Source organism: Calypte anna, chromosome Z (assembly GCF_003957555.1).
Source record: "Calypte anna isolate BGI_N300 chromosome Z, bCalAnn1_v1.p, whole genome shotgun sequence".
Taxonomy (NCBI): Eukaryota; Metazoa; Chordata; class Aves; order Apodiformes; family Trochilidae; genus Calypte; species Calypte anna.
Window position 1 is genome coordinate 52,793,366 of NC_044274.1, and position 17,039 is coordinate 52,810,404.

Genomic DNA, 17,039 nt, shown 5'->3' on the forward strand with positions numbered 1-17,039 from the left:
AAGCAGATTTCAGTTTTGTTCTTGAAAAGATTTAATTAGCTTCTCAGATTGCTTTCCTGAAATCACCTGCCATATTCTAATTTCCACTTGCGATTACAAATATGGCTTCCCATTGTTTCTCTCAAAGTCTTTGCTGACATAACATGAGAACTATCCCCCTTTGTATAAGTAAATATTTTATCTTCCAAGAAGCTGATGGTATTTAATTTACATCACCTACAATACCAGGGTATTACATTTTAAAGAAACCTTAGTTCCAACTGCTACCCCAGCCTATGTTTTAACAAATAACAATAATAGTAAACCCCCCATAAAAAGAATAATAAATATATCCTTTCTGTGGTGTCATGTAGATAATTACCTGCACAGCTATTTTCTTCATGCTGTCTGGTGGAATATCTTTGAGACTAAGTGTGGCAGACGAGTAATTTTGTTGTCCTGAAATGAATACTTCATCCTGACATTGGTCTCCTGGATTAGAAGCCTGGGGATGCTTTAAAAAGAATAGAATAGAGAAGGTAAGATGGTTGCTTTCACATAATTTAAAACTAAATTCTCATCAGAAGCCCAGAACAAAACATTTTAAGGGCTTCATCATAGGTTATCCTCTTTGATAAACTAGTACACTGTTTGTATAGAAAATCTTAGCAGCCAAGACACCACACCCATAAAATACTGATGGACATTTACAAAAACTAAAATGGCAGAGGTGTCTTTGATCATCAATAAACTGTTTAGAAAAATAAATGAATGCTAAGGGCTGCCTATTCAAGGATTTGTACAGTTAAAATGTCTTCTGTTGATTTTATCCTGCTCACAATGGATACTATAACATGAATCAGGGTGCTCAGCTTTAAGAAATAATGTCCTCATTTTCTTACAAACTAAAATATTTTTGTGAATTCAATTGGAATCTGACATTACAGTTTGTATCATCAGAATCTGATGGGGGGAGAAAAAAAGCATAGTAAGGTTTTGTTCAAACTTTTATCAACCAAGGCTAAATTCAGAATGGTGATCTCTTGTTCACATATGTAAAACGAAAGCAGACACTATTACATATGTTTAACCACCTGTAAGAGCCAACTAGAAAAACTCCATGATATTAAATTGAAAAGCCTTGCCATAAATTTAAGGCATATGGAAGGAAGGCAAAGTATTTGATTTTATGCCTATAAAAAAATTCCAGCACAAATTATATTCTTTTTATTGGAAGCATTACCCATATATAAAAGGATAACTCTATCAATGTATGGATACCTCTCACAGTTTATTCTTTCCCCCTCTATATATTGCAATGCCTCCTGTAGGTACTCACTCGAACAATGTGCACACCAGAACCTCTTCCGTCTGCAACACTCAAGGCAACACTACCCTGGCTGCCATGAAGATCCCTAGAGCTGCCATAGTGAAAGCTGCTAACTGCAGCATAATTGGAATTAAAGGACCTAGACAGCATGCTCTGAATAAAGAGGGGACAGATTTAACACAGAGATTAGTGCAGCATGCATAAACCACAAGACATGTTATACATAGACTAATACAAACATAATTCATTGTCATGCAAGATAAAAAACATGCAAGAACAGTACCACTGTGATGTATAAAACACAACTCAGTGACCCCTATTCACCTTTATTTACTGTAAATCAGAATTACATGTAAATAAAGTAATCCAAGTGTTCATGTGTCTGGAAAAGCAACAAAGGTGCACCATGTATCAATATTTCTAGATTTTAATTAAATTTGCAAAATATTAAATATCTTGTAGGAAGAGAAGCTGGCAGTCAAGATAAACCCCTGTGGAAAGCCACCTCTTTACCATTTGTTGGTCTCACTTTCCCCCTATTACCGGTACAGTCCAAATAAAAATTTGCAGAGGTTTGATCTACTGCATTTTCTCATTATTGCAATGCTCTGAACAGGACAAATGCATTCCAATAACACGTCATTCAAAAAATGTGAACGAGACTCATTTGAAGAAAAACAGCTTGGTAAGGAACCTCTAAGACCATCTGTGTGCTCTGTAGGCCATCAAACAGGTAACATGAGCTCAAGGACGAATGTGGGAGTGGTTTGGTTTTGAGCTTCATTACCTTGCAAACCTGACCTCTGCAATGTTGGCCAGGGTAACAGAAAGAAAGCAGTAGACATTACCATCTTGCCACCATGGACTTTCATGGTTTTAAGAACAAAAGAATACACAGAAGAACAAAAGGAAAATTCTTTACATGCCAGATGACAAATGAAACAAACCTAACTTGAAAAACTGACAAAAGACCCATGTAAATATACAATCATAGTAAAAAAATCAAAGCATCAAACCCCACCAAATTTGAATTTAGTGCTTCAAAGCACGTTCTTATAACTCTTCTCAAAATACACTCTGATTAGATAAGGTGGCGTTTTTCCCTGACTTGTAAAGGCAAGTCCCTGAAGTCTCCTTACAGGAAGGTCCTCTCAGAGATTCCTACATCTCTCCATCTTCTTTAAGTGGCAAAAAGACAAGATAAAGATAGAAGGAAAGCCTGGTGAGACTAGAAAGTTATCTTCTGAAATGTCTCTAGCATACCATTACACTATAAGTATCCCTAGATCCACTAGGTTCACTATTGTCTTAGAAGGTTCCAAACAGATTGTTAAGAAATAGTGATAATCTAAATCCAGGTTTATATTTACAATTTAAGATAGATCTGCAGAAGTCACAACTTTCCTACTATTCGTAGAGGCACAGACTTGAACATCAAGAATTAAGATTTCTGTTAACTCTTTTTAGTGAGCTTCAAGGTGTTTACATAGCCAGAGAATAGTTTTATTTTGGTGTTTAAGAAACCCCCTTTCCTGGCAAAGCATTATTCCAAAGTACAAAAGATTACTTATACAATTGCTGTAGAAAGACATGGGAAGCACCACAACCAGCATTTTTCTCCTCCTCTACATTGAATATTCCTCTACATGTCTCCTCCTCTTCAGCTAAACCAAAAGGAATCTAGAAGTACAAACTGTACAGGGCAAGTACTCTTTAAAATTACATGGAGTTGAAAGAAAGTTTTAGTTTAACACAGGAAGAGACTTCTAGCGACAAACCTAGGAAGTATTCTTCCTCTACCTATTCTCTGCTAAGAAGAGAGAAACCGAGGTATTTGGAGTATGAACATCACTCTTCAATTTTGCATCTCAATGTGAGCATGGTGAGGGTTCCTAGTGAGATTCCTGAAGACTGCTGCACCAGAAAAGACACCTTTGGAAATCTGAATATGCCATTCAGATGCCATTAAAACACCTGTTTTTAATTTAAATTCATTAAAAATTAAAAATGAAATAAATGCATGGTCTAAACTTCAGATTAAACATGAATGCTAGTGCCAAATATCAACTCCCTTCTCCACTTGCTGTAATACAGTGCCTTACAACAAAATGGCCTGCAAAATAATAATTCAGATATTTGAGGCTTGAGGAACCTCATTTCAGTTACTCTAAACCAATACAGATGCCATGTTCAACTATATTTTGCAAAAGCTACATTCACTAGAAATCAGTTATTCATCTGTAAAGAACACATATAAAACCTACAAGAAATCAAGAAAAAATGGCTATGTGCAAAGTAAAAAAAAAATAAATTCCACATATAAATCAGTATTTGAAGTCAAACTCAGCCTTCTAGTGGAATAAGTTTAAATGCAGGCAGCTAGTAGCATAGCTTGCAGTTTCCTTACATTCTTTTTGAATGCTAAGAGTCAAAATATATTCTCCATTTTGCAGCTTACAAGAGAATTAGAAGTTTCAGATTTCAAATGAGTGTCTTTTGGGAATTGATGTGCCTTAACACATTTACTTAGGTGCAAGAGAATAAACAGTGGAATTTCCTAGGTTTACTTATACTGGACAATAGTGCTGTACTTTTAAGACTGTCTAGAGTCTGCCCCAGCAATCCCATGAAATTTTGGTATAGAACAGGAAGTAGTAAAATGCCAAGGATCTGCAGGAAACACAACTTGACACTCTACTTATCTCGAAATACCCTTAATTGCTAACCTAATGTCTAAACTTAAGTGTAAATTTTTTATTTATTTATATAACACTACTTAGTTTCAATTGCCAACTGAAAGTGGACATAAGCTACCCCTTGAGGCTACATTAAATGTCTAGAAATTCCATCACTTTTTATTCCCACCATGACTACCAAAGATTCTTTAGGAAAAGTTGCTGAAGGCATTCTGGTAGATTTGAAATGCCCAAAGTTAATATTTTAAGCCTTTGAAATAAAAGCACACAAGTAAAGAAAAGCTTTGTTTGAAATCTTAAGATTTCAAGATCCTGTTTTATCCCAAGGAAGAGCTTAAATATTCTGAAACTATTTTTCAGTTATGAGAGAGGGAAAACACAAATAGGCATGGATTTAGCTTTCTGATCCTGAAAAAAAATGTAACTTCAGTAATTGACAGCAACCTTATTGAAGAGTGATATACAGAAAATTATATATAATTTAAATTCTACTATCATAAAATATTTGCATTTTGCACTTTTGTTACATTCCAAATGCATAAGAATTTTCTTTTTGAAGTGTGATGTATTGAACTCCACAAAATATCATTATAAAATATGGATGGTTCAGTAGTCCATTTAAAATGGAAAAACCCACTAATATAAAAATTTAAAACTACCACCTATGGAATAGATAGCACTCCTGTAATTTGTCAGTGTCAAGATGTTCTTCAGGCTAAGATCTTGTAAACAGTAAAGCACTTGATTTAAAATGTGCAATACCCACTAAAGGTACTTTCCTTGCATACTAGGTATGTAACATAGAAAACCAATTTAATAAAACCTTTCAAACGTTTATTAAAACTGCAGTCCTATATCTGTACTGAAACCCTAGGACATTTTTCTTTTAGTAAGGCACTATACACTGGTAACCTTTAAGAACATCTATTCTGATTTCTGAATTGGAAAGCAGAACTGAAACTTCATGACCTCTCATCTGAAAACTCTGCCATTTTAGATAAATAGAAGAAGTAGACAAAAATGGAGTACTGAAGTCTAAGTGAATTTAGAATTGAAAGCAGACATGTAGCTTGGGAAGAACTCCCAAAGGATCCATAACAAAAAAAAAATATATATAAGGAAAGGACAGAGTTGGATTCAGTAACTCTTTCTGCCAACTCAGGACATAGAAATATAAGATACTTGCAGGTAACTGTTGTAGAAATTCATTACTGCAATTCATGGATGAGAAATTCCTTTGCCACACAATAAAATGTGTGTTACTTTTGTGTTTTTACATAGGCAGTATTTTAGTTTAAATTCCAAAATGAGCATTTTCAACAAGACTACTACAGAAGACTACTGGAGGTGCATAAGGTAGTAAAATTGGCAAGTCACATTCAAAAAGGAAAAAAGAAAAAATGTGAAAAATATTACTGTTCCTAAAGCCTCACCAATGCACTAAACTTTTGAGGTTGGTAGTGAGGCAGAATTGTCTCTATGCTTTCCAACAGCTTACATATATATCTACTACAGAGCAGCTTGACATTTAAATAAGCTCTTTTATTTATGCCACAAAATGTTCTGCATTATGTAATTGTTTCTCCTGAAAATATGCAAAATGTCTATTTATGAATGTTCTCATGAGCTATTTTCATCTCCCTTGAACCAGATGGATAATTTTAGTTGCCTCCTTGCAGCTAGTCAAAGGGATTACAAATGCTGGTTATTGGCCTGGAATTCACTGCTTATAATTTTTTCTGGGCTTAAAGCTATTCTGTATCACTTCTCATGCAAACCTGTATCAGGTAAAAATGGCCAATAAATAAAACAATCGCTACGCTAGCTTTTAAATTTGTCCAACAAGTAGGCACTGTTTATTTAGTGCTCTCCTCCTTCAGTTACTAAATTTTATAAAAATGAAATAAACAAGTACTTATCAGCAGAGCCAGAAGAAAAAAAAAAAAACCACCACAGCAAAATTAACCCCTAAACCTCACTGCACCTCTTTCCTAATAAGCAGAAGAGAGAAATAATGAACATGATTAAATTCAGATAACAGGCTCTGAAGAGTCACAGCAAAAGTAATACTATTAGCCCTTACTATTGTATGAAACCACAGGCATGAAACTGGAATCAAATACTCATCATAAGGCATAATTTTGTATACCTGTTTTTGTCAGTGTTGTGTTTTATGCTTTAAAAAAAAACAAAAACATTTCAAATCCACGAAAGCGCTGTAAATTTCCAATAAAGATTCCTTAAATGAGCTCTGTAATTGAACTTACTCTGTACATGCTTGTTCCTTGAATGAGTTCTATAATTGCTGAATTTTGAAATATTTCAATAGTCTGGTTTTTAGATTAACCCACACACACTACTTTTTAATGGCAAACAGAAATACTCAAACTATCATTTTAAAAGAAGAAAAAAATATCCAGTAGGTTAATAGAATTTCCACATTATCATATTTGCCAGCTGCCATATAGGATCATATCTACATTTTTCACAGTTTAGATTTTTCTTTTTAAGTTTGCCATATCCCAGAGAATATAAAATAGACAATTATATACAGGTTCACTTTTAAACCCATAAAGAAGTCTCAGATTTTTAAGTAAGAACTCCTTTAAAATGCTTCCAGGCCAGAGAGAAAACAAACACCTGCATACAAAGCAGACTTCTAAGATATGATAACTTAGATGCTCTGCTGACTTTTTAATAGCAGCTATTCTATATCTAGTAGGAAAAAAAAGAAAAAAAAAACTTTACATATAAAGCATGATTGAAAGTATGGAAGGACATAAGGGCAATCAAGTCAACCTATTTCATTTCAGTAAAGCTGACTGCCATGGTACAGTGGCAGCACCTGAACAGATACCACACAATACAGGACAGGACTGTGAAAGCCTTAAAATATGGACATGACTCAAACAGGATCAGAAGAATAGCTGCAGCCATTGTGCAGGCTTCTTCAGAAAACAAAACTCACCCCTGCCTTTCACTGGAAGTTATGCAACTTAAAACAAACAAAAGGGAACTCATTCCCTTCAAGTAGTTGAATTTAGAAGAAAAATTATAGCGAAAAGTAACTTTTCCAACCATCTCAAATTTCTTTAGATATCATGGATGCTGAAGTATTTAGCAAAGTAATCACAAATCAAACTTTTTTCTTTCAAAAGAAATAAAAAACCCCATCAAATAATAGAAAAATATTTTGGCTGTTTGTCGCACGTCCCTTCCATGGAAACAGGATGAGGCTAATCACATTTTACCCACTACCTAGTGATATTTTAAACTGGTTTAGCTGGACAGCATAGATTATACTCTTCCGCCTCTACACAAATTCTTTGAAGAGATTTAATTGTGCAGCTCTACACAGCAGCTCAAATTCTTGATAGCGTTTACCGTGCATTAAGAATCTTGTTCATCATCTCTAGTTATATCAAACCTCCTGTGATTTCTTGAAATGAACAAGATTTTTAAGAGTTCACATCTTACAACAATAAATATTAATATAACAATCTGTCAGATAACCTGTTTCAAAAGACAACTGGCTTGGAGGCAAATACATGTTAATTACATTTTTTAAATTCTTTAACAACTGAAGCTATAGACCTGTAATTCCAAAGAGATTTTACTGGTTTTCTTTTTCTTGTTCTTAAAGAGAAGAAATGGGAGACAAAAGGCAGAACAGAAAGATCAAGAAGTGTAAGGGAATATTTTAGTATAATACGAATACAATGCTACATTAAAAATTGCCTGGCTTCAAAGAGCTGGCCTTCCAGCCCAGCAGGTCAGCGTGACATTATTTAGTATATTCTCAAGTAATTGGACTAAGCTGGCAAGTATGATGTAAAAAAATCTGGGACTTTTCTTTCTTTTGGGAAAATTTCATTACATTGAGCAATTTGGCTCATTTGGTAGCATTTGGCTGCTCCTCAGATATTCATCACAAACATATTTGTCCTTTTAAAGGTACTATCAGAAGTACATTTTCACTGGTAATTAAAAGCACTTCAAAAAAGAGAGTATTTAACATTCTATATTCAGGTAGCAGAAAGGTAGAAAAGTTCAAAAAGATTTTTTTACCTTTTCTAGCTTTTTAGCCTCAATATGTCGCAGCACCTGTTCCCTCCAGTCATGAGGGACTTTACTTTTTCCTGGAGGTTCTAATAAAGAGTGCTCAGAGTTAACCCTTGGGTTTGATCTCTTTGAAGGGCTAGTCCGTGAGTAATTGAAGTCACTCACTGACATAGTTCTCTCTGGTATTTCATTCACCGAGGGCCGAGCACTCTGCGGTCGGGGCACGTTGGGACCATCAATGCTGTATGTGCGGGCAGAAAGAGGCCTCTGCTGCCCAGACATTATTGGTGGTGCTCTTCCCATTGAATGCAAATCTCTGTATGTTAAATAGTCCCCTTCAGGAACCTGAGTTCGCCTTGAAAGTCCAGTATCCCCAATATTGATAGAAGCTGTGGAAGACACACTGCTCTGCCTTTGGAGAGTGTGCCTGGTAGCCCCTGGGAGCAGTCTGTCACCCGGGGGAAGAGCCCACATATCCATGTGTCTCCCAGACATCCGCTGGTGAGTGTTATACACAGCACTGCTTCGGACATTGTTATGATTGGAGAAATTCATATTGGCAGAATGCTTCACATAGCCAGGGGTTTCTGTGCTGTCAGATCTCACCAGGCGTGAGGGAGGTAAGCTGCCCTGTTCTACTTGGGTGTTTTGTTTCTGAGGCCACAAGGTGTCTTTTGCTGCTGCACTGCTGCTGTACTGAATATTATACTGGGGAGCACAGAACTTCTGTGCACCACTTGCTGCTGACCCTCTCGTGGCATTAGCACTTTCGGGATTGTGATTTGAGTCAAACTTCAACATTGTTTTTGTAGAAGATACTAAATCAGATGATGATGACGACCCAGGAAAAACCTGCAAGGGCTGATCATAAAGAAGAGTAGCGGATTTGCTTCGGACTATGTTTTTTCCATCTGCACTATCAGGTGCTGATTTTACTGCCAAATTTGGCTGCTGAGAACCGTTCTCATTGACAACATCACAGACTTTCACACCACCAGTATCCATACTGGTGACACTCTGAGGTTTCATCACAGGACCACATCTCTGTGGGGACAAATCTTCAGTGCTCCTTGAAACAGGCAGCTCAACAGAATCGCCATCAACTGCAGTGCTTCTTGTAAGTTTGTCTTTACTGGGAGACTGTACTGCTTCCTGAGGATGTCCATTTAATTTATCTATAGGATATTTATTTCCATTTTCCAAGTGCTTACTTTCTTCTTTTGTGTTGTTATCCAAAAAGCCCTTTACAGAAACTATTTCCTGTGTTTGTAACCTTTCTACAGGAACTGGCTCTGCCTCTTCACTAACCAGCTTATTGATATTCATGTTTATTTGGTCTAACTTGTGAGTCTCCTCTGTAGGAGTGTAGAACTCCTCTGTAGTTAGATCAACACCTTTTCCTATCAGGCCTAATCTTTCTTCGATGCTTAATTCATATTCAGACAAATTTGTAACCTTCTCTTGCACAATTATTTTTTCTTCTACTGTAATGTTCATCTCATCTCCATTTTGCAAAAGATTATTCAAATTTTCATCTTCTCGCCTGGAAAAAAAGATAGCTCTTAAAAGAAATTCCAAAAGGAACATATTCCTTTAAGAACTGTTTCAGAGAAAATAAACATTAACATGCAATACAGCCACACTGTGCATGGGGACAAAGGCCAATATACAGCCAGACTCACGATTCGTTATTCCATCTTTTTAATCACATATCTGCAGGTCCCATGACAATTTTTGCATAAATGTCATGTACCTATTAGGAATTCTTTTTGAGAAAGGCACCTTCTAACTAAGGCCTCAAGAAGAGTAGCAACCTCAAAGTCCATTCTTAGTAAGATTCTAAGACCGTTTTATAGTTACGTTAGTAATAAAATTATTCTTTGACATTACGCAAATAAATACATAGAGCTTTTAAAAATGGTGTACTGAAGTATTCTGCAGGGAGAAAAATTGTAAGGATGAAATTATTATGCCCTATTATTAAAGCAGATGGGAACCATGTCTTGTATACTAAAAACAGACTCTGAGCTCTTTTTTTTTAAACAAGGAGCTACTACATTATTTAACATTATTGTAAAACATCAGTATTTAAATTAATGAATGATAAATTTGTGAATTAGTGGAACAGACACATAATATGAAAGATTATGTAACATTTTCCTATTACATTTGTTCAGTGGTATACAATGTCTTACAAACCTGATCTTGGATAAAACAGCAGCATGTGTTTCTTTGTCTGGAGAACAGAGAGAAATATCTTGGCTACTATCAGTATTTAAGGAAGCAGAATCTGACATTCGAGAAGGAGAGGAACAGTTGCTGTTATTTTGATTGCTGTTGTGGGTAGCTTCATCTGATAAGGAATCAGCATCTTTTGAATCATCTGAAATAAAAATTTGCCAATTTAGCTCCAAAGACATCTGTTTAATGGTCATTTAATGTATGTATGTGTCCTGGTTTGGGCCAGGATAAAGGTAATTTTCTATCTTGTACTTTTGCTTTCAGCTAAGTCTCTTGTAAGGAGCTGCACTTGCTGAAATTAACAGCAAATTTCTCAGACAGTGTCTGCTTCTAGGACTGGTAACACTCGATGTTTATAGTTACTGCTAGAGACTGGTATGCAGAGCCAAGGACAGCTCTGAGGAACATTTTGCCCTCCAGAAGGAGTGAAGATGTCACATCTGAAGCCCTCCTTTGGGCAGGAACGGACAAGACAGACGTCCAAAATTGACCAACAGAGTATTCCATCCCATACACGTCATACTCGGTATAAATTTGAGGGATCATGATGGTCAAACCCCTTCCTGCTTCCCCTTCTTAATCTGTCCCTGTTTGCTTCAGCATCCCAGGAGCATCCTGTCTGCCCATCTGCCTGTGGTCCTGGTCCCTGCCAGCCTGAATCTGTGTGTTCCTGCCTCCAGCTCCCGACTGCTGCTGACCCCAGGAGTCCAGCCTGGACTTTCCCAGGGTTGCCCTGCAGCCTTGGTGGTGATGTGAGAGTTATTGGGGGAGCGGGGGGAGGAACGTGGTATCAATTTTCCTGTATACTTGTATATATTTAGTAATATTCTCCTGTTTATCATTACTGTTTCATTAAAGCTGTGTAGTTTAGTTTCCAACCCATAAGCCTCTCTCTCTTATTCTCTCTCTGTTCTTTATCAGGAAGGAGAGGGGGATTAATAGAGAGGATCTGTTACTCGGTTTAATTGCCGGGCCAGTGTTAAACTGTGACAGTCTGTTACAGTACTTAGAAACTGTCCCTTGTTCCTCAGTAATTCTTACTACTGGGAAGTAAAATGTAAGCTAGCACTTTTGCAAACTTCATTCAAACTCACAAATACCTGTTGGCACGAGTTGCTATTTTTAAATATTTGTCTCAATGTAAACAGCCCTCATCTGTTAATGACATTTAACTTGCTGCTTTATTCCAGGCTTCCTTGGCATAAACTAGTGCTACATTAAGTCACATTTCCCAGAAAAGCCATCAAATCGTGTTTCTGTTTTCGCAATTATTTCAGAGTTTTGAATTACATGAGTCTACTAGCCCCTGTGAAAATGAAGCACACAGCTTCACATGTGGTTTATTTTGAAATGTGTAAAAAATTCCTGATTTTGAACATTAAATCATTGCTAAATTGCTATTGATTAGACCAAGAACTCTGGAAAGACCTACATCACTGGATTAGATCTTTATAGGTTCATAAATGTAAAAAAAAAACAAAACAGGAAAGAAAAATGTTCTGCAGAGGTGGAGTCTGATGCATTCCCATGCTTTGTAGATCACTTAGAATCATAGAATCATAGAATTGGCTGGGTTGGAAGGGACCTCAGAGAACATCAAGTCCAACCCATGATCCACTACTGCTGCGGTTACCAGACCATGGCACTGAGTGCCACATCCAGTCTCTTTTTAAATATCTCCAGGGACAGAGAATTCACTACTTCCCTGGGCAGCCCATCCCAATGCCTGATCACCCTCTCGGTAAAGAAATTCTTTCTAATATCCAACCTAAACCTCCCCTGGCACAACTTGAGACCGTGCCCTCTTTTCTTGCTGAGAGTTGCCTGGGAAGAGACCAACCCCCACCTGGCTACAACCTCCTTTCAGGTAGTTGTAGAGAGTTAGGAAAGCATTCTGAGAGTAATTTATACCTATGGACATTTACTCACGTACAATGTATGCATACTTACATACAACATGCATATAAAAATAATTTCTCTGTGGGACCTCAATTGAGCTATGATTTTGATATAAGTGTACAAACAAATGCATTTAAATTTTTGCTTCAAGACATAGTCCCAGGTGCCATAAGCAAAAACTTTGTGAAACTAATGTCTGTCTCCAGAGACAAGAAAGATATTTTGACTTACTACTTCAGTCAGGCAAAAAACCCTGAAGACTGCATTTAGAAACATTAGTCTGTTCCCCTGCATGTGATCCTCAGCAGACTCTTCCTGCTACCTCCATATGATTTTTCTCCATCTGCACCAGTTCTCACCCTTTGATACCTAATGGTCAAAAAACCTTTTGTCCTGGAAGGTACTGGAGTAGGTACCATACAAAGCAAAATACAATTTGCTCTCCCACTTTTAAATTATGTTTTCTCTGAATTCCTTACTGTTAAGGAAATGGTTACCCAGACCAAAATTATCTTTCAGAGAATAAAGAATTAAGGTACTAAAAACAATGTTGTGAAGTTTTGTGTTGGATGAAAGAGTGAATATAAAAGGATTTTTTGTCTGGAGAAAGAAAAGTTGTGAGAGAAGCCTATTCTTAGACCTTAGGAAGAGACTACAGCTTATTCTGAGAAATATAAACAAGTGATATTGCTGCCTATAGGTGCACTAATTACAAAATCTGAGGGAGGGGGGAAATATGGAAAATTTCCAAGGTAAATACCACTCTCTGCTATCCTTTTTTTCAAGGTATCAAATGTCTTCAAGATAGCAGTCCCCCCAAACACACACATCTCCTTTCCCCCTCTGCTTTTAAACTGATGATAACCAAAAACCAGGGTGTGAATATGGCTGTCTCTACCACACACTCAAATATAAGAGATTGCAGACTTTTTTCCTGCTTTCTTTGCTTAACTAGAGACTCCATCTTCTGTCTTTTAAAATATAGAACTTAAATCTACTTTTACATAATTTATTGGGAAAAACTAGCCACTTTGGGTCGAGAAATTATCAAAATCACACAGCACTTCCAATGCTTTTTGTTGTATCTAACCTTTTTTGTTATTGCTAAGAGCTACCACTTTGGGCTGGTTTATGGAGGTTTCAATCAGCGGTGGTCGCATTTCTGCCATTTTCATCTCTTCATCAGAGGAGAGCTCTTCGGACTCCTGCTAAAGGAAAAACAGTTTTATGCTGTGCTTTTTGAATAATTCCTTAAAGGTTATGTAAATGGGATCTAAACTGTAAACCACTGAATAACACAGGCAAAAAAAATAAGGAAGCAACTTAACATAGGCATAACATGACAACTGTGTAGTGCATTTGTAAAGCAAGTCAACTGAATTTAGCAATACTTGCCACTGAGTTACCTTTAAGCAGTAACTCATGCGTACTTGCATTGCCACTACAAACAAATGCCACGGGAATGGCAATCAAACCTGTAACTTCAGCTGCAAAGCTCTACACAGAGCAAACAGATGCTGCCACTGTTCCAACACTGGAGAGAACCTCCAGATGAATTCAAGTCAGAAAGTTACCACTGAACCAGCAAAAACCCCAGACTGACTAGGTCTGTATTGGTTTTGCAGAGAAAAGCTCAAACTGAAACGGCTACAGCAGCATTTCCAAGACATGGAGGGTAATGCTGTGAGAAAAGCTGAATGAGTTTGGCTTGCCTACTCTAGGAAAAAAATAGCAAGTGTAGATTTGGTTTATACCTTCACATGTACATTGAGGGGCAAATTACAAAAGGAGGAGAAGCTGTTTGACTTCAAGAACAATGGCAGAGGAGTAGACTGATGTTGAATACTTTCAAGCAAGAAATGGCTAATTCCTAACCATAAAACTGACAAAAGACCCATGTAAATATACAATCATAGCAAAAAATCAAAGCATCAAACCCCACCAAATTTAAATTTAGTACTTCAAAGCACGTTCTTATAACTATTCTCAAAATATACTCTGATTAGATAAGGTGGCGTTTTTCCCTGACCATGCTCTTATGCAAGAGATTAACTCTCAAAACTTCTGCAAAGCAGTCAAGGAACTGATTCAGTATAATACTGCAAGCCTATATTCCTATCATCTTCAGAAAACGGTTGCTTCCAGTAAGAGGCAATCTCTTTGAAAGAAAAAAATACCTTCCATTCCTAAAGAGGAAATATCTTCCTAGTAAACATGCTTCCTTTTGCAAATGCTATAAAATCCATGTTGCAGATTGCAAAAGTAGACTTGCCATTGTTAGCTTTTTCTTGCAAGTTTCAGAACATTTAATGTGTGGAACCTACTGGGGCACTACCATTCCTGTGTTACTAACTATCTGTCCAGTTCTTTGGGCTGCAGCAAGAACAAATCTGTACAAGACACACCAAACAAGCTAGAACAGTCTTCAATACAAATAAAAAAAAGAAACACATCTGCTTTTCTCTGCAGTTGGAACAGACAGCCTTTTCAATGCCGATCCCACTCTGCCTTTCCTATTGCAAGAAAATACAAGTGTAATCAATGTTGAGGCAAAAATGTATGTGAATGTAAAATTTAGGTATCTGGACTCAACTTCAACAATGACCAGCAGGTTACCTGATGGAAGTAAGGAATTAACTGTCCATGACTGACTACCCACTACTGCCTCATTTACTTACTGGTATACAGTTGGGTACAAAGAATTGCTGTCACTCTTGTTAGACAACTAATATTATTTTCTGAAATCATGTCTTTAAACTAACGAAAAACATCAAAACCAGTATTTTCAGAATGTATGTAGAAGGAAGATCATGCTAGTGGGGAAATAGCCAGCAAAAGCCACAACTTCTTGTCACAAATTGTCTTCAGCAAAAGAATGATACATACATGTTCCATTGCTTACACGAGACAGACAAAATCAATCTCCTTGTGAAACTATGAAAAAAAGCATTTGTCATAAGACTGAAACATTTTAAATAAATGCATACATGGTGTTTGTCAGAGAGACGTACAAAGAGTTTAAAATCTTTGATGCTTTGTAAGAGGTAAATGCAATCCAAGACTTATTTGCAACAGCTTACTAGTAAGTTCAGAGGAATATGTATTGAAATATTTGAGCATGGTTACTGGCTGCCACTAATCAAGTATTTTGTCACTTCAGTGGCAATTAAAATAAATTATTTAATGAAGAACTGACAATCAAGCAAAACCTGGAAAATTCTATCTAAATTTGATCTGGCATTTTTTTTCTACTGTCAAGATAAATTTTCATCTCTCAGAGTAAGAAATTCAGTACACGACCAGCACAATTCTTTGACTGCTATAATGTTTATCACAATGCTGTACCTCGAGCATGTCTTCATGGTTGACAACTGTTTTTGCATTCTGCAAGGTTTTAACAAGCGCAGTCATCTGTGAATTTGTGTTGCTGTGCTCAGCTTCTGGTTCAGTAGGCTTCTGCACAGAGCTTCCTGCTGAATATTGCTTTCTCTCATCTGCTTTGTTTTTTATTGCAGCAGTTTCTGCAGTCTACAGGATTAAGAACATTAGCAGAGAAAACATCCTGAAAGGTTTTCACTAACAAATGATATTTAGAGTTACCGTTACACATTTTGAGAAACTACGGAATGGAAAACTTAAGCTTTGAAATTACAAAGTACGAAATGCACCACGAATGCAGAGAAATCTCTACATATAATGGAGGAACCGTACCCTCTGTTAATTGGCTGGACTCTCCAACATTACTGGAGTAAACTTTTATCACTACATTTCCAGTTAAATAAAAAAAGAGGCAGAAAAATATCTACAATGAGACACATCAGCCCCAAAAAGTAAATTTATCATCTGTCATCCTACATTAACTGGTTAGAGACTGCTGACTCATGCGTCAACTTGTTAAAACTGCTTTTCCAATTTATCATGTAAAACTTCCAGCTATAAGGGCAGAAGTAAGATCCTCTGAGATTATCCTGAATTTCATTGTGAAGTCTGGCAGACAAAACCCATTCAGAAGATTACAAAGATGCCATCCCTCAAAAAAACTAAGTAAGTCAGCTTCTTAACATATCCACAGTTTGTATTTGCCTAAGAATCAAGTCACTTTCTTTCTTCTTAATGTCAGAGGAAAATGGCTACTTTAAACCAGACATTTACTAAAGGCTTCCTTAGAAAGGGAAGAGGTAATTTTTGTTCTTAGATTAGACAATTTTTCTTCCTAAAGCAGTAGTGAGGAGGGAGAAGGGAATAATTAAAAGGAATCAGTAAAGCTAGATCTTTGGAAGTTCTTCCAAAGCCAGAAGATACTATTATTTCTAACCTTTACCCCCACATCTTTTACAGAAACCGTCTGTCCTTCTCGTTTTGGTTCCTTGGCAATATCTTCAGTTGATTCTTCATCCTTTAGCCTATGTACAATTGTCTGGACTGTTTTGACCATATTCTTCAGTTCATCAGGATATGGAGTTGGGTATCTCTTCAGGTTGCCTTCCTGTATAACAAAAAGCAATGATATTCTCCATGTAATTAAATACTGTGATTAAAACATCAGCTTTAAAACACATAATTAGTTAGGATCAATCAGTGAACAATCTAGGATCTCCACCACTTTACTGTTTGAGTCTACTTGGACTGATGCAAAGAGTCAGCAAGACTACAAATCGCTTTCCCTCCTGCCCTCAAATGTGTCCATTGATTGTAAGCAGGAAAAATTATGATAATGAGAATTCACTGAGAGAAAAATCAGGATTAATAATTTTCCCCATTATCCTTCTCCCTGGTACTACCAGTCCATGTAGTCTCCTAAGTAAGCTACATCACCTGACATTAACTGAACG

The 17,039-nt window shown here is 36.7% G+C and overlaps 1 protein-coding gene across 13 annotated transcripts in view; it reads right to left on the reverse strand.

Moving 5' to 3' along the window:
* Positions 1 to 17,039, reverse strand: part of ERBIN (erbb2 interacting protein) — a 117,010-nt gene that overhangs the window by 6,356 nt on the left and 93,615 nt on the right. For 7 of the 13 annotated variants that reach the window (XM_030467997.1, XM_030467998.1, XM_030468006.1 and 4 more), the window contains 7 exons: positions 16,523 to 16,693; positions 15,553 to 15,735; positions 13,298 to 13,415; positions 10,267 to 10,450; positions 8,074 to 9,610; positions 1,319 to 1,462; positions 362 to 493 (listed from right to left, as the gene is read on the reverse strand). In XM_030467997.1, the coding sequence (XP_030323857.1) occupies positions 362 to 493; positions 1,319 to 1,462; positions 8,074 to 9,610; positions 10,267 to 10,450; positions 13,298 to 13,415; positions 15,553 to 15,735; positions 16,523 to 16,693 (2,469 nt within the window). The remainder of the gene's footprint in view (positions 1 to 361; positions 494 to 1,318; positions 1,463 to 8,073; positions 9,611 to 10,266; positions 10,451 to 13,297; positions 13,416 to 15,552; positions 15,736 to 16,522; positions 16,694 to 17,039) is intronic. The other 6 variants (XM_030468000.1, XM_030468008.1, XM_030468005.1 and 3 more) reach the window with 4 other exon arrangements.